We start from the raw sequence: 18,382 nt of genomic DNA, 5'->3' as shown, positions 1-18,382 counted from the left end.
GTCGATGAGAATGAGGGCGTGCTCTGTTTTCTTTTTCCTGTAGTCTACAATCATCTCCTTCGTCTTGATCATGTTGAGGAAGAGGTTGTTGTCCTGGCACCACACGGCCAGGTCTCTGACCTCCTCCCTATAGGCTGTCTCGTTGTTGTCGGTGATCAGGACCTACCACTGTTGTGTCATCGGCAAACTTAATGATGTTGTTGGAGTTGTGACTGGCCATGCGGTCATGAGTGAACAGGGAGTACAGGAGGGGACTGAGCACGCACCCCTGAGGGGCCCCTGTGTTGAGGATCAGCATGGCGGATGTGTTTTTACCTACCCTTACCACCTGGGGGCGGCCCGTCAGGAATTTCAGGATCTAGTTGCAGAGGGAGGTGTTTGGTCCCAGGGTCCTTAGCTTATTGATGAGCTTTGAGGGCACTATGGTGTTTAACGCTGAGCTGTAGTCAATGAACAGCATTCTCACATAGGTGTTCCTTTTGTCCAGGTGGGAAAGGGCAGTGTGGACAGCAATAGAGATTGCGTCATCTGTGGATCTGTTGTGGCGGTATGCAAATTGGACTGGGTCTAGGGTTTCTGGGATGATGGTGTTGATGTGAGCCATGACCAGCCTTTCAAAGCACTTCATGGCTACAGACGTGAGTGCTACGGGTCAGTAGTTGTTTAGGCAGGTTACCTTCGTGTTCTTGGGCACAGGGACTATGGTGGTCTGCTTAAAACATGTTGGTATTACAGACTTGGACAGGGAGAGGTTGAAAATGTCAGTGAAGACACTGCATGCTCGCAGTACATGTCCTGGTAATCCTTCTGGCCCTGCGGCCTTGTGATTGTTGACCTGTTTAAAGGTCTTACTCACATTGGCTGCGGAGAGCGTGATCACACAGTCTTCCGGAACAGCTGGTCTGCCATCTTCTCCGGCGCCATCGGTAAGCAACACTGAACCATGCATGAGAGCACCAGCTGTTCTGGACGATTGTGTGATCTCACCCTAATATTCTGAATGGAGTTGCTGTTATTTGTAACTGTCGAATGGGAAAGTGCCCTGCAGCCTCAATTAGCCTGCACATCGACTCAGTACTAGTACCCTGTGTGTATAGCCAAGTTATCGCTACTCATTGTGTATTTATTCTCTGTATTTGTTGGGAAGGGCCCGTAAGTAAAGATTTCACTGTTAGTCTACATCCTATGTTTACGAAGCATCTGACAACATTTGATTTGATTTGATTTGAATATAGGAGAACTATAAGAGAACTCACACGTAACAAAAAAAATGGGATTCAACAGAATGAGACTGTATTAAAGCGTGATTACTCCCTAAATACTGAAGTCAGGTTTCTTCAAACAGAGTGATTACTCCCTAAATACTGAAGTCAGGTTTCTTCAAACAGAGTGATTACTCCCTAAATACTGAAGACAGGTAACGTGAAACAGAGAGAAATTGTCTATCAGGAACAAGGACATTAACTAAACAACAAGGTAATAAGTCTTTTTTTATTTTATCTGAGTGATTATCAACCTTCTGGACATATAGGGAGCATTACTTCTGTGACCAGGAACCTCCCTATTGTACTACATCACTGGTAGTTATATCATATCAACCTCCCTATTTTACTACATCACTGGTAGCCATATCATATCAACCTCCCTATTTTACTACATCACTGGTAGCCATATCATAACAACCTCCCTATTTTACTACATCACTGGTAGCCATATCATATCAACCTCCCTATTTTACTACATCACTGGTAGCCATATCATATCAACCTCCCTATTTTACTACATCACAGGTAGCCATATCATAACAACCTCCCTATTTTACTACATCACTGGTAGCCATGTCATATCAACCTCCCTATTTTACTACATCACTGGTAGCCATGTCATATCAACCTCCCTATTTTACTACATCACTGGTAGCCATATCATATCAACCTCCCTATTTTACTAAATCACTGGTAGCCATATCATAACAACCTCCCTATTTTACTAAATCACTGGTAGCCATATCATATCAACCTCCCTATTTTACTACATCACTGGTAGCCATGTCATATCAACCTCCCTACTTTACTACATCACTGGTAGCCATGTCTATACCTATTTCTATGCTCACTAAGTACAGTAGTAACATACCTCTGTGTCTGTATGATCACTAAGTACAGTAGTAACATACCTATGTGTCTGTATGATCACTAAGTACAGTAGTTACATACCTCTGTGTCTATATGATCACTAAGTACAGTAGTAACATACCTCTGTGTCTGTATGATCACTAAGTACAGTAGTTACATACCTCTGTGTCTGTATGATCACTAAGTACAGTAGTAACATACCTCTGTGTCTATATGATCACTAAGTACAGTAGTAGCATACCTGTGTGTCTATATGATCACTAAGTACAGTAGTAACATACCTCTGTGTCTATATGATCACTAAGTACAGTAGTAACATACCTCTGTGTCTGTATGTTCACTAAGTACAGTAGTAACATACCTTTGTGTCTGTATGTAGGTTGAATGTGGGTTGGTAAGTTCCTAGCTGCCTGAGGCTCAGTAAGCCTTCTGTTATGTACTGTAATTATCATTATCTGGCACAACTCACACTTCAGCACTGTCATAAAGAAACCCTGGGTCAGCGTCCCAAATTGCACCCTATTCCCTATACAGCGCACTACAATTTAACCAGAGTCCTAGTGCACTATATAGGGAATAGGGTGTCATTTGGAACTGAATCCTTCAACAAGCCTCTTTAAAAAATCTAGAGTGACTAAGACACAAAGAACAATGTTGCTATTTAGAGATTAAGGACGGATCGAGAGCAATCCATCAATAGCAGACCATTTTATTTTTGTCTCCGATATTTAGTCTTGCTGTTTTCCCTGTCGTTGACGAGCACGATTAGGTCTAAGTCTAGGAGAATGCAGAAGTCCTATCAGTATGCAAATGGTGTTGCCTGCATTCACAAAATAGTTACCCGTCTCCTTGACGATAAGATGAGCAAAAAAGTACGAAGAGATTCTAACCAAGGATGTAAAACTAACATAAATCTATTTTCAATTCTGAAGTGAGATCTGTCTTGGTGCAGCTCAGTCTGCAGCAGATGTAGGGGTTAAGTGTTAAGTGCCTTGCTAGAGGGCAGGATGATAGGAGATGTAGGGGTTAAGTGCCTTGCTACAGGGCAGGATGATAGGAGATGTAGGGGTTAAGTGCCTTGCTAGAGGGCAGGATGATAGGAGATGACATCTAAGATACTAACGCCAGCAAGCAAACCTTTTTTTTCTGGCCCGCATTATACTAATAAACAAGTGATGGAGCCACCAGTCTAACAGTCATTATACTGTTACCAAGACAACACCAACAGTCTAACAGTCATTATACTGTTACCAAGACAACACCAACAGTCTAACAGTCATTATACTGTTACCAAGACAACACCAACAGTCTAACAGTCATTATACTGTTAACAAGACAACACCAACAGTCTAACAGTCATTATACTGTTACCAAGACAACACCAACAGTCTAACAGTCATTATACTGTTACCAAGACAACACCAACAGTCTAACAGTCATTATACTGTTACCAAGACAACACCAACAGTCTAACAGTCATTATACTGTTACCAAGACAACACCAACAGTCTAACAGTCATTATACTGTTACCAAGACAACACCAACAGTCTAACAGTCATTATACTGTTAACAAGACAACATCAACAGTCTAACAGTCATTATACTGTTACCAAGACAACACCAACAGTCATTATACTGTTAACAAGACAACACCAACAGTCATTATACTGTTAACAAGACAACACCAACAGTCATTATACTGTTAACAAGACAACACCAACAGTCATTATACTGTTACCAAGACAACACCAACAGTCTAACAGTCATTATACTGTTAACAAGACAACACCAACAGTCATTATACTGTTACCAAGACAACACCAACAGTCATTATACTGTTAACAAGACAACACCAACAGTCATTATACTGTTAACAAGACAACACCAACAGTCATTATACTGATAACAAGACAACACCAACAGTCATTATACTATTAACAAGACAACACCAACAGTCATTATACTGTTAACAAGACAACACCAACAGTCTAACAGTCATTATACTGTTAACAAGACAACACCAACAGTCTAACAGTCATTATACTGTTAACAAGACAACACCAACAGTCTAACAGTCATTATACTGTTACCAAGACAACACCAACAGTCTAACAGTCATTATACTGTTAACAAGACAACACCAACAGTCATTATACTGTTAACAAGACAACACCAACAGTCTAACAGTCATTATACTGTTAACAAGACAACACCAACAGTCTAACAGTCATTATACTGTTAACAAGACAACACCAACAGTCTAACAGTCATTATACTGTTAACAAGACAACACCAACAGTCTAACAGTCATTATACTGTTAACAAGACAACACCAACAGTCATTATACTGTTAACAAGACAACACCAACAGTCATTATACTGTTAACAAGACAACACCAACAGTCAGTATACTGTTAACAAGACAACACCAACAGTCATTATACTGTTAACAAGACAACACCAACAGTCATTATACTGTTAACAAGACAACACCAACAGTCATTATACTGTTAACAAGACAACACCAACAGTCATTATACTGTTAACAAGACAACACCAACAGTCATTATACTATTAACAAGACAACACCAACAGTCTAACAGTCATTATACTGTTAACAAGACAACACCAACAGTCTAACAGTCATTATACTGTTAACAAGACAACACCAACAGTCATTATACTGTTAACAAGACAACACCAACAGTCTAACAGTCATTATACTGTTAACAAGACAACACCAACAGTCATTATACTATTAACAAGACAACATCAACAGTCTAACAGTCATTATACTGTTAACAAGACAACACCAATAGTCATTATACTGTTAACAAGACAACACCAACAGTCTAACAGTCATTATACTGTTAACAAGACAACACCAACAGTCATTATACTGTTAACAAGACAACACCAACAGTCATTATACTGTTACCAAGACAACACCAACAGTCATTATACTGTTAACAAGACAACACCAACAGTCATTATACTGTTACCAAGACAACACCAACAGTCATTATACTGTTAACAAGACAACACCAACAGTCATTATACTGTTAACAAGACAACACCAACAGTCATTATACTGTTAACAAGACAACACCAACAGTCATTATACTGTTAACAAGACAACACCAACAGTCTAACAGTCATTATACTGTTAACAAGACAACACCAACAGTCATTATACTGTTACCAAGACAACACCAACAGTCATTATACTGTTAACAAGACAACACCAACAGTCATTATACTGTTAACAAGACAACACCAACAGTCATTATACTGTTAACAAGACAACACCAACAGTCATTATACTGTTAACAAGACAACACCAACAGTCTAACAGTCATTACACTGTTAACAAGACAACACCAACAGTCTAACAGTCATTATACTGTTAACAAGACAACACCAACAGTCAGTATACTGTTAACAAGACAACACCAACAGTCTAACAGTCATTATACTGTTAACAAGACAACACCAACAGTCTAACAGTCATTATACTGTTAACAAGACAACACCAACAGTCTAACAGTCATTATACTGTTAACAAGACAACACCAACAGTCTAACAGTCATTATACTGTTACCAAGACAACACCAACAGTCTAACAGTCATTATACTGTTAACAAGACAACACCAACAGTCATTATACTGTTAACAAGACAACACCAACAGTCTAACAGTCATTATACTGTTAACAAGACAACACCAACAGTCTAACAGTCATTATACTGTTAACAAGACAACACCAACAGTCTAACAGTCATTATACTGTTAACAAGACAACACCAACAGTCTAACAGTCATTATACTGTTAACAAGACAACACCAACAGTCATTATACTGTTAACAAGACAACACCAACAGTCATTATACTGTTAACAAGACAACACCAACAGTCATTATACTGTTAACAAGACAACACCAACAGTCATTCTACTGTTAACAAGACAACACCAACAGTCATTATACTGTTAACAAGACAACACCAACAGTCATTATACTGTTAACAAGACAACACCAACAGTCATTATACTGTTAACAAGACAACACCAACAGTCATTATACTGTTAACAAGACAACACCAACAGTCATTATACTGTTAACAAGACAACACCAACAGTCATTATACTGTTAACAAGACAACACCAACAGTCATTATACTATTAACAAGACAACACCAACAGTCTAACAGTCATTATACTGTTAACAAGACAACACCAACAGTCTAACAGTCATTATACTGTTAACAAGACAACACCAACAGTCATTATACTGTTAACAAGACAACACCAACAGTCTAACAGTCATTATACTGTTAACAAGACAACACCAACAGTCATTATACTATTAACAAGACAACATCAACAGTCTAACAGTCATTATACTGTTAACAAGACAACACCAATAGTCATTATACTGTTAACAAGACAACACCAACAGTCTAACAGTCATTATACTGTTAACAAGACAACACCAACAGTCATTATACTGTTAACAAGACAACACCAGCAGTCATTATACTGTTACCAAGACAACACCAACAGTCATTATACTGTTAACAAGACAACACCAACAGTCATTATACTGTTAACAAGACAACACCAACAGTCATTATACTATTAACAAGACAACACCAACAGTCTAACAGTCATTATACTGTTAACAAGACAACACCAACAGTCTAACAGTCATTATACTGTTAACAAGACAACACCAACAGTCATTATACTGTTAACAAGACAACACCAACAGTCTAACAGTCATTATACTGTTAACAAGACAACACCAACAGTCATTATACTATTAACAAGACAACATCAACAGTCTAACAGTCATTATACTGTTAACAAGACAACACCAATAGTCATTATACTGTTAACAAGACAACACCAACAGTCTAACAGTCATTATACTGTTAACAAGACAACACCAACAGTCATTATACTGTTAACAAGACAACACCAACAGTCATTATACTGTTACCAAGACAACACCAACAGTCATTATACTGTTAACAAGACAACACCAACAGTCATTATACTGTTACCAAGACAACACCAACAGTCATTATACTGTTAACAAGACAACACCAACAGTCATTATACTGTTAACAAGACAACACCAACAGTCATTATACTGTTAACAAGACAACACCAACAGTCATTATACTGTTAACAAGACAACACCAACAGTCTAACAGTCATTATACTGTTAACAAGACAACACCAACAGTCATTATACTGTTACCAAGACAACACCAACAGTCATTATACTGTTAACAAGACAACACCAACAGTCATTATACTGTTAACAAGACAACACCAACAGTCATTATACTGTTAACAAGACAACACCAACAGTCATTATACTGTTAACAAGACAACACCAACAGTCTAACATTCATTACACTGTTAACAAGACAACACCAACAGTCTAACATTCATTATACTGTTAACAAGACAACACCAACAGTCAGTATACTGTTAACAAGACAACACCAACAGTCTAACAGTCATTATACTGTTAACAAGACAACACCAACAGTCTAACAGTCATTATACTGTTAACAAGACAACACCAACAGTCTAACAGTCATTATACTGTTAACAAGACAACACCAACAGTCTAACAGTCATTATACTGTTACCAAGACAACACCAACAGTCTAACAGTCATTATACTGTTAACAAGACAACACCAACAGTCATTATACTGTTAACAAGACAACACCAACAGTCTAACAGTCATTATACTGTTAACAAGACAACACCAACAGTCTAACAGTCATTATACTGTTAACAAGACAACACCAACAGTCTAACAGTCATTATACTGTTAACAAGACAACACCAACAGTCTAACAGTCATTATACTGTTAACAAGACAACACCAACAGTCATTATACTGTTAACAAGACAACACCAACAGTCATTATACTGTTAACAAGACAACACCAACAGTCATTATACTGTTAACAAGACAACACCAACAGTCTAACAGTCATTATACTGTTAACAAGACAACACCAACAGTCATTATACTGTTACCAAGACAACACCAACAGTCATTATACTGTTAACAAGACAACACCAACAGTCATTATACTGTTAACAAGACAACACCAACAGTCATTATACTGTTAACAAGACAACACCAACAGTCATTATACTGTTAACAAGACAACACCAACAGTCTAACAGTCATTACACTGTTAACAAGACAACACCAACAGTCTAACAGTCATTATACTGTTAACAAGACAACACCAACAGTCAGTATACTGTTAACAAGACAACACCAACAGTCTAACAGTCATTATACTGTTAACAAGACAACACCAACAGTCTAACAGTCATTATACTGTTAACAAGACAACACCAACAGTCTAACAGTCATTATACTGTTAACAAGACAACACCAACAGTCTAACAGTCATTATACTGTTACCAAGACAACACCAACAGTCTAACAGTCATTATACTGTTAACAAGACAACACCAACAGTCATTATACTGTTAACAAGACAACACCAACAGTCTAACAGTCATTATACTGTTAACAAGACAACACCAACAGTCTAACAGTCATTATACTGTTAACAAGACAACACCAACAGTCTAACAGTCATTATACTGTTAACAAGACAACACCAACAGTCTAACAGTCATTATACTGTTAACAAGACAACACCAACAGTCATTATACTGTTAACAAGACAACACCAACAGTCATTATACTGTTAACAAGACAACACCAACAGTCATTATACTGTTAACAAGACAACACCAACAGTCATTATACTGTTAACAAGACAACACCAACAGTCATTATACTGTTAACAAGACAACACCAACAGTCATTATACTGTTAACAAGACAACACCAACAGTCATTATACTGTTAACAAGACAACACCAACAGTCATTATACTGTTAACAAGACAACACCAACAGTCATTATACTATTAACAAGACAACACCAACAGTCATTATACTGTTAACAAGACAACACCAACAGTCATTATACTGTTACCAAGACAACACCAACAGTCATTATACTGTTAACAAGACAACACCAACAGTCATTATACTGTTAACAAGACAACACCAACAGTCATTATACTATTAACAAGACAACACCAACAGTCTAACAGTCATTATACTGTTAACAAGACAACACCAACAGTCTAACAGTCATTATACTGTTAACAAGACAACACCAACAGTCATTATACTGTTAACAAGACAACACCAACAGTCTAACAGTCATTATACTGTTAACAAGACAACACCAACAGTCATTATACTATTAACAAGACAACATCAACAGTCTAACAGTCATTATACTGTTAACAAGACAACACCAATAGTCATTATACTGTTAACAAGACAACACCAACAGTCTAACAGTCATTATACTGTTAACAAGACAACACCAACAGTCATTATACTGTTAACAAGACAACACCAGCAGTCATTATACTGTTACCAAGACAACACCAACAGTCATTATACTGTTAACAAGACAACACCAACAGTCATTATACTGTTACCAAGACAACACCAACAGTCATTATACTGTTAACAAGACAACACCAACAGTCATTATACTGTTAACAAGACAACACCAACAGTCATTATACTGTTAACAAGACAACACCAACAGTCATTATACTGTTAACAAGACAACACCAACAGTCTAACAGTCATTATACTGTTAACAAGACAACACCAACAGTCATTATACTGTTACCAAGACAACACCAACAGTCATTATACTGTTAACAAGACAACACCAACAGTCATTATACTGTTAACAAGACAACACCAACAGTCATTATACTGTTAACAAGACAACACCAACAGTCAGTATACTGTTAACAAGACAACACCAACAGTCTAACAGTCATTATACTGTTAACAAGACAATATCAACAGTCTAAAATAATCTCCCAGAGAGCTAGTTAGATTGTTAATCTCTTGAATACTTCATTTTGCTTCAGCTCTTCTCCTCTGAATTTCTTCTGTCGTTAGGGTGTGACCTGTGTCTAGTTTCAGAGAACTCCAGGCATGCTGGGAATAAATGAGGGGGCTTTTTGTTCCTCTGTGTCATTCTTTTGGAGTGTTTCACTATGAGATCTCTGCCACAATAACACCTTGGTGATAGAAGTGTCTAATCAGAGACTGTGAGATCTCTGTCTCAATAACACCTCGTAGCAGGCTTGGTAATAGAAGAGTCTAATCAGACACTGTGAGATCTCTGCCACCACAACACCTCATAGCAGGCTTGGGAATAGAAGTGTCTAATCAGACCCAACAATACAGTCCCTCCATGAGACAGTGGTTCTGACTATAAATGACCCAACAACACAGTCCCTCTATGAGACAGTGGTTCTGACTATAAATGACCCAACAATACAGTCCCTCTATGAGACAGTGGTTCTGACTATAAATGACCCAACAATACAGTCCCTCCATGAGACAGTGGTTCTGACTATAAATGACCCAACAATACAGTCCCTCTATGAGACAGTGGTTCTGACTATAAATTACCCAACAATACAGTCCCTCCATGAGACAGTGGTTCTGACTATAAATGACCCAACAATACAGCCCCTCTATGAGACAGTGGTTCTGACTATAAATGACCCAACAATACAGTCCCTCTAGGAGACAGTGGTTCTGACTATAAATGACCCAACAATACAGTCCCTCTATGAGACAGTGGTTCTGACTATAAATGACCCAACAATACAGTCCCTCTATGAGACAGTGGTTCTGACTATAAATCCCCCAACAATACAGTCCCTCTAGGAGACAGTGGTTCTGACTATAAATGACCCAACAATACAGTCCCTCTATGAGACAGTGGTTCTGACTATAAATGACCCAACAATACAGCCCCTCTATGAGACAGTGGTTCTGACTATAAATGACCCAACAATACAGTCCCTCTATGAGACAGTGGTTCTGACTATAAATGACCCAACAACACAGTCCCTCTTTGAGACAGTGGTTCTGACTATAAATCCCCACAACAATACAGTCCCTCTATGAGACAGTGGTTCTGACTATAAATGACCCAACAATACAGTCCCTCCATGAGACAGTGGTTCTGACTATAAATGACCCAACAATACAGTCCGTCTATGAGACAGTGGTTCTGACTATAAATGACCCAACAATACAGTCCCTCTAGGAGACAGTGGTTCTGACTATAAATGACCCAACAATACAGTCCCTCTATGAGACAGTGGTTCTGACTATAAATGACCCAACAATACAGTCCCTCTAGGAGACAGTGGTTCTGACTATAAATCACCCAACAATACAGTCCCTCCATGAGACAGTGGTTCTGACTATAAATGACCCAACAATACAGTCCCTCTAGGAGACAGTGGTTCTGACTATAAATCACCCAACAATACAGTCCCTCTAGGAGACAGTGGTTCTGACTATAAATGACCCAACAATACAGTCCCTCTATGAGACAGTGGTTCTGACTATAAATGACCCAACAATACAGTCCCTCCATGAGACAGTGGTTCTGACTATAAATGACCCAACAATACAGTCCCTCTAGGAGACAGTGGTTCTGACTATAAATGACCCAACAATACAGTCCCTCCATGTGACAGTGGTTCTGACTATAAATCACCCAACAATACAGTCCCTCCATGAGACAGTGGTTCTGACTATAAATGACCCAACAATACAGTCCCTCTATGAGACAGTGGTTCTGACTATAAATGACCCAACAATACAGTCCCTCCATGTGACAGTGGTTCTGACTATAAATCACCCAACAATACAGTCCGTCTATGAGACAGTGGTTCTGACTAGAAATGACCCAACAATACAGTCCGTCTATGAGACAGTGGTTCTGACTATAAATGACCCAACAATACAGTCCCTCTATGAGACAGTGGTTCTGACTATAAATGACCCAACAATACAGTCCCTCTATGAGACAGTGGTTCTGACTATAAATGACCCAACAATACAGTCCGTCTATGAGACAGTGGTTCTGACTATAAATGACCCAACAATACAGTCCCTCCATGAGACAGTGGTTCTGACTATAAATGACCCAACAATACAGTCCCTCCATGAGACAGTGGTTCTGACTATAAATGACCCAACAATACAGTCCCTCTATGAGACAGTGGTTCTGACTATAAATGACCCAACAATACAGTCCCTCCATGTGACAGTGGTTCTGACTATAAATGACCCAACAATACAGTCCCTCTATGAGCCAGTGGTTCTGACTATAAATGACCCAACAATACAGTCCCTCCATGTGACAGTGGTTCTGACTATAAATGACCCAACAATACAGTCCCTCTATGAGCCAGTGGTTCTGACTAGAACTCACCCAACAATACAGTCCCTCTATGAGACAGTGGTTCTGGCTATAAATCTGGTCCCTGCATGAAACTGCTCTCTTCCTGTCACCACACTGACACAAACAAGACATTCATTGTTATGGGGGAAAAAATGAAGGATGAACTTCAGCACAGCACCATTGAACCTCAGTCCCCGTGCTATTTACAGTATTTCTCTCGCTCTATCCGTCTCCCTCTCTCTCTTTCTCTCTCTTTCCCTCTCCCTCTCTCTCTCTATCTGTCTCCCTCTCTCTCTCTCTCTCTCTCCCTCTCTCTCCCTCTCTCTCTCTTTCCCTCTCCCTCTCTCTCTCCATCTCCCCCCCCCCCCGTCCCGTCCCCACCCCACCCGTCAAACAGACTGATTTCAACATATTTCAAGGCTTTCTTTCCCAGAGATCAGTTGTTTTCTTACCTCGTCCGGAAGTATGCCGGATGTGGGTGTCCGTCGTACAAAGATAAAAAATCATATTCCTCTTCCACAGCGAAAGATTGAAAAACGATGTGAATCCTGTTCATTTGTTCTGCTACGATTACCCAGGTACAGTTGGCACCGTTGGGATATCCGTACGGGAAACCTGGACTTTCTATGGTACCGTTCTTTCCTTTTAATGTCCCTCCACACGTATGAAGGAACCCTGGAAAGACAAGAAAACAAAATCATGAGATCAGACACTTTCTTTTTTTGACACTCAAAACATCATTTATTCAACACTCCACACGTACAGGTAACACATTTTGAACAGTCAACACTCAACAACTTTATCCAATACACTTTTATCCAATACACTGGAGCATTTCCCCCAATTCCCTTCCCAGTAACACTGATGTTTTGAGACAAACAACAAGTCTGGTAAATTGGTAAACCTTCCTCACCCTACCCACTACCCACTCTACTGGTCTGTACCTTCCCCAGCCTACCCACTACCCACTCTCCTGGTCTGTACCTTCCCCAGCCTACCCACTACCCACTACCCACTCTCCAGGTCTGTACCTTCCCCTGCCTACCCACTACCCACTCTCCTGGTCTGTACCTTCCCCACCCTACCCACTACCCACTACCCACTCTCCAAGTCTGTACCTTCACCTGCCTACCCACTACCCACTCTCCTGGTCTGTACCTTCCCCAGCCTACCCACTACCCACTCTCCTGGTCTGTACCTTCCCCAGCCTACCCACTACCCACTCTACAGGTCTGTACCTTCCCCACCCTACCCACTACCCACTCTACAGGTCTGTACCTTCCCCAGCGTACCCACTACCCACTCTCCAGGTCTGTACCTTCCCCACCCTACCCACTACCCACTCTCCAGGTCTGTACCTTCCCCACCCTACCCACTACCCACTACCCACTCTCCTGGTCTGTACCTTCCCCAGCCTACCCACTACCCACTCTACAGGTCTGTACCTTCCCCAGCGTACCCACTACCCACTCTACAGGTCTGTACCTTCCCCACCCTACCCACTACCCACTCTCCTGGTCTGTACCTTCCCCAGCCTACCCACTACCCACTCTACAGGTCTGTACCTTCCCCACCCTACCCACTACCCACTCTCCTGGTCTGTACATTCCCCTCTCCAGGTCTGTACCTTCCCCAGCCTACCCACTACCCACTCAGGGTATTCCTAATACATCCACCAGCCTTCCCTCTTCTCTCCTACTGTCTGCAGGCAGGCTGGCAAAAAAAATCACTACCTTGACAGGATGGGTCAGACACTTACCACACTGGTCAGACTACACTGGTCAGACTACACTGGTCAGACCACACTGGTCAGACCACACTGGTCAGACTACACTGGTCAGACCACACTGGTCAGACTACACTGGTCAGACTACACTGGTCAGACTACACTGGTCAGACTACACTGGTCAGACCACTACACTGGTCAGACTACACTGGTCAGACTACACTGGTCAGACTACACTGGTCAGAGTACACTGGTCAGACTACACTGGTCAGACTACACTGGTCAGACTACACTGGTCAGACTACACTGGTCAGACCACACTGGTCAGACCACACTGGTCAGACTACACTGGTCAGACTACACTGGTCAGACTACACTGGTCAGACTACACTGGTCAGACCACACTGGTCAGACTACACTGGTCAGACTACACTGGTCAGACTACACTGGTCAGACCACACTGGTCAGACTACACTGGTCAGACCACACTGGTCAGACTACACTGGTCAGACCACACTGGTCAGACTACACTGGTCAGACTACACGGGTCAGACTACACTGGTCAGACCACACTGGTCAGACTACACTGGTCAGACCACACTGGTCAGACTACACTGGTCAGACTACACTGGTCAGACTACGCTGGTCAGACTACACTGGTCAGACTACACTGGTCAGACTACAAATACTTTGATTATTTGGGTTAGGCTTTGTGGTGGAAAAATGTAATTTTCATTAATTAGGAGATTTTCAATGCACAAACACACGCAGTCACATACACACACAAACACAAACATTTCACACACACACACACACACATACAGAACACACAACACACACTCACACACACACACACACACACACACAGAGTGACACACACACAGAGTGACACACACACATACACTACACACTTTGCCTATGACAAGGACAAGCCAAAGCTTAGCTGTTTTATTGAAAGGCAACTCTGCAAATTGTCTATTAATAAAAATCCAAGTGTAATTATGATGCATGATTTATCCCCCTTCAGTGCCTTTCCCCTACAGGAGTAATTACCGTCCATCTTAATTAACAGGTCAATTATGTTTAGGTTTCCATTGTGTTGAACAGAAGACAGATTCTCCTGTCTTCTCCCTTGAGATCAGAGTCTGGTTGGGTACCAACTGGTACCCTGTTTCCTCTACTGCGCATTTGGAAAAGTATTCAGACCCCCTTCCCCTTTGTACACATTTTGTTACGTTACAGCCGTATTCTAAAATGGATTGCATTTTTTTGCCTCATCAATCTAGACACAATACCCCATAATGACATCACAATACCCGGTAATGACATCACAATACCCCGTAATGACATCACAATACCCCGTAATGACATCACAATACCCCATAATGACATCACAATACCCCGTAATGACATCACAATACCCCATAATGACATCACAATACCCCATAATGACAAAGCGAAAACTGGTTTTTAGACATTTTCGCAAATGTATTAATAAAAAACTTAAATACCTTATTTACATAAGTGTTTTTGCTATCAGACTTGAAATTGAGCTCAGGTGCATCCTGTTTCCATTGATCATCCTTGAGATGTTTCTACAACTTGTTTCTACAACGTGTCCACCTGAGGTAAATTCAATTGATTGGACATGATTTGGAAAGGCACACACCTGTCTATATAAGGTCCCACAGTTGACAGAGCATGTCAGAGCAAAAACTAAGCCATGAGGTCGAAGGAATTGTCCATAGAGCTCCGAGACAGGATTGTGTCGAGGCACAGATCTGGGGAAGGGTAACAAAAAATGTCTGCAGCATTGAAGGTCCCCAAGACCAGCACACTTGGAGTTTGCCAAATGGCACCTAAAGGACTCTCAGACCATGAGAAACAAGATTCTCTGGTCTGATGAAACCAAGATGTAACTCTTTGGCCTGAATGCCAAGCATCCCGTCTGGAGGAAACCTGGCAGCATCCCTACATGGTGGTGGCAGCATCATGCTGTGGGGATGTTTTTCAGCGGAAGGGACTGGGAGACTAGTCAGGATCGAGGGACAGATGAAAGGAGCAAAGTACAGAGAGATCCTTGATGAAAGCCTGCTCCAGAGCACTCAGGACCTCAGACTGGGCCGAAGGGTCACCAACAGGACAACGACCTTTAAGTGCACAGCCAAGACAACGCAGAATTGGCTTCGGGACAAGTCTCTGAATGTCCTTGAGTGGCCCAGTCAGGGCCCTGACATTAACCCGATAGAACACCTCTGAAAATAGCTGTGCAGCAACGCTCCCCATCCAACCTGACAGAGCTTGAGAGGATGTGCAGAGAAGAATGGGAGAAACTCCCCAAATACAGGTGTGCCAAGCTGGTAGCGTCATACCCAAGAAGACTTGAGGCTGTAATCACTGCCAAAGGTGCTTCAACAAAGTACTGAGTAAAGGGTCTGAATACTTATGTAAATGTGACATTATTTATTTATTTTTTATACATTTGCAAAATGTTCTGAAAACCTGTTTTTTCTTTGTCATTATGGGGTATTTGTGTGTAGATTGATGAGGGGGGGGGAAACTATTTAATCCATTTTAGAATAAGGCTGTAACCTAACAAACTGTGGAAGAAGTCAAGAGGTCTGAATACTTTCCAAATGCACTGTATATTGACCAGGGTCCATAGTGGACTACTGTTGACCAGGACCCATAGTGGACTACTGTTGACCAGGGCCCATAGGGTAGTGGACTACTGTTGACCAGGGCCCATAGTGGACTACTGTTGACCAGGGCCCATAGGGTAGTGGACTACTGTTGACCAGGACCCATAGTGGACTACTGTTGACCAGGGCCCATAGTGGACTACTGTTGACCAGGTTCCATAGGGTAGTGGACTACTGTTGACCAGGGTCCATAGTGGACTACTGTTGACCAGGGCTCGTAGGGTAGTGGACTACTGTTGACCAGGGCCCATTGGGTAGTGGACTACTGTTGACCAGGGTCCATAGTGGACTACTGTTGACCAGGTTCCATAGGGTAGTGGACTACTGTTGACCAGGGTCCATAGTGGACTACTGTTGACCAGGGCTCGTAGGGTAGTGGACTACTGTTGACCAGGGCCCATTGGGTAGTGGACTACTCTTGACCAGGGTCCATAGTGGACTACTGTTGACCAGGGCCCATAGGGTAGTGGACTACTGTTGACCAGGGTCCATAGTGGACTACTGTTGACCAGGGTCCATAGGGTAGTGGACTACTGTTGACCAGGGCCCATAGGGTAGTGGACTACTGTTGACCAGGGCCCATTGGGTAGTGGACTACTGTTGACCAGGGTCCATAGTGGACTACTGTTGACCAGGGTCCATAGGGTAGTGGACTACTGTTGACCAGGGCCCATAGGGTAGTGGACTACTGTTGACCAGGGCCCATTGGGTAGTGGACTACTGTTGACCAGGGCCCATTGGGTAGTAGACTACTGTTGACCAGGGCCCATTGGGTAGTGGACTACTGTTGACCAGGGCCCATAGTAGACTAATGTTGACCAGGACACATAGGGTAGTGGACTACTGTTGACCAGGGCCCATAGGGTAGTAGACTACTGTTGACCAGACCCATTGGGTAGTGGACTACTGTTGACCAGGGCCCATTGGGTAGTGGACTACTGTTGACCAGGGCCCATAGTGGACTACTGTTGACCAGGGCCCATAGGGTAGTGGACTACTGTTGACCAGGACCCATTGGGTAGTGGACTACTGTTGACCAGGGCCCATTGGGTAGTGGACTACTGTTGACCAGGGCCCATTGGGTAGTGGACTACTGTTGACCAGGGCCCATTGGGTAGTGGACTACTCTTGACCAGGGTCCATAGTGGACTACTGTTGACCAGGGCCCATAGGGTAGTGGACTACTGTTGACCAGGGCCCATAGGGTAGTAGACTACTGTTGACCAGGGCTCATAGGGTAGTGGACTATTGTTGACCAGGACCCATAGGGTAGTGGACTACTGTTGACCAGGGCCCATTGGGTAGTGGACTACTGTTGACCAGGGCCCATTGGGTAGTGGACTACTGTTGACCAGGACCCATAGGGTAGTGTACTACTGTTGACCAGGGCCCATAGGGTAGTGGACTGCTGTTGACCAGGGCCCATTGGGTAGTGGACTACTGTTGACCAGGG

General features: G+C 41.9%; 1 protein-coding gene across 1 annotated transcript in view; it reads right to left on the bottom strand.

Annotated features, from left to right (window-relative positions):
* The window catches only part of LOC139572868 (CUB and sushi domain-containing protein 3-like), a 1,528,140-nt gene that overhangs the window by 840,927 nt on the left and 668,831 nt on the right, over positions 1–18,382 (bottom strand). The window contains exon 2 of the mRNA XM_071395690.1: positions 12,954–13,176. Within this exon, the coding sequence (XP_071251791.1) occupies positions 12,954–13,176 (223 nt within the window). The remainder of the gene's footprint in view (positions 1–12,953; positions 13,177–18,382) is intronic.

This window comes from Salvelinus alpinus, chromosome 4 (genome assembly GCF_045679555.1).
Source record: "Salvelinus alpinus chromosome 4, SLU_Salpinus.1, whole genome shotgun sequence".
Classification (NCBI taxonomy): domain Eukaryota; kingdom Metazoa; phylum Chordata; class Actinopteri; order Salmoniformes; family Salmonidae; genus Salvelinus; species Salvelinus alpinus.
This window is presented reverse-complemented; position numbering and strand designations above follow the sequence as displayed.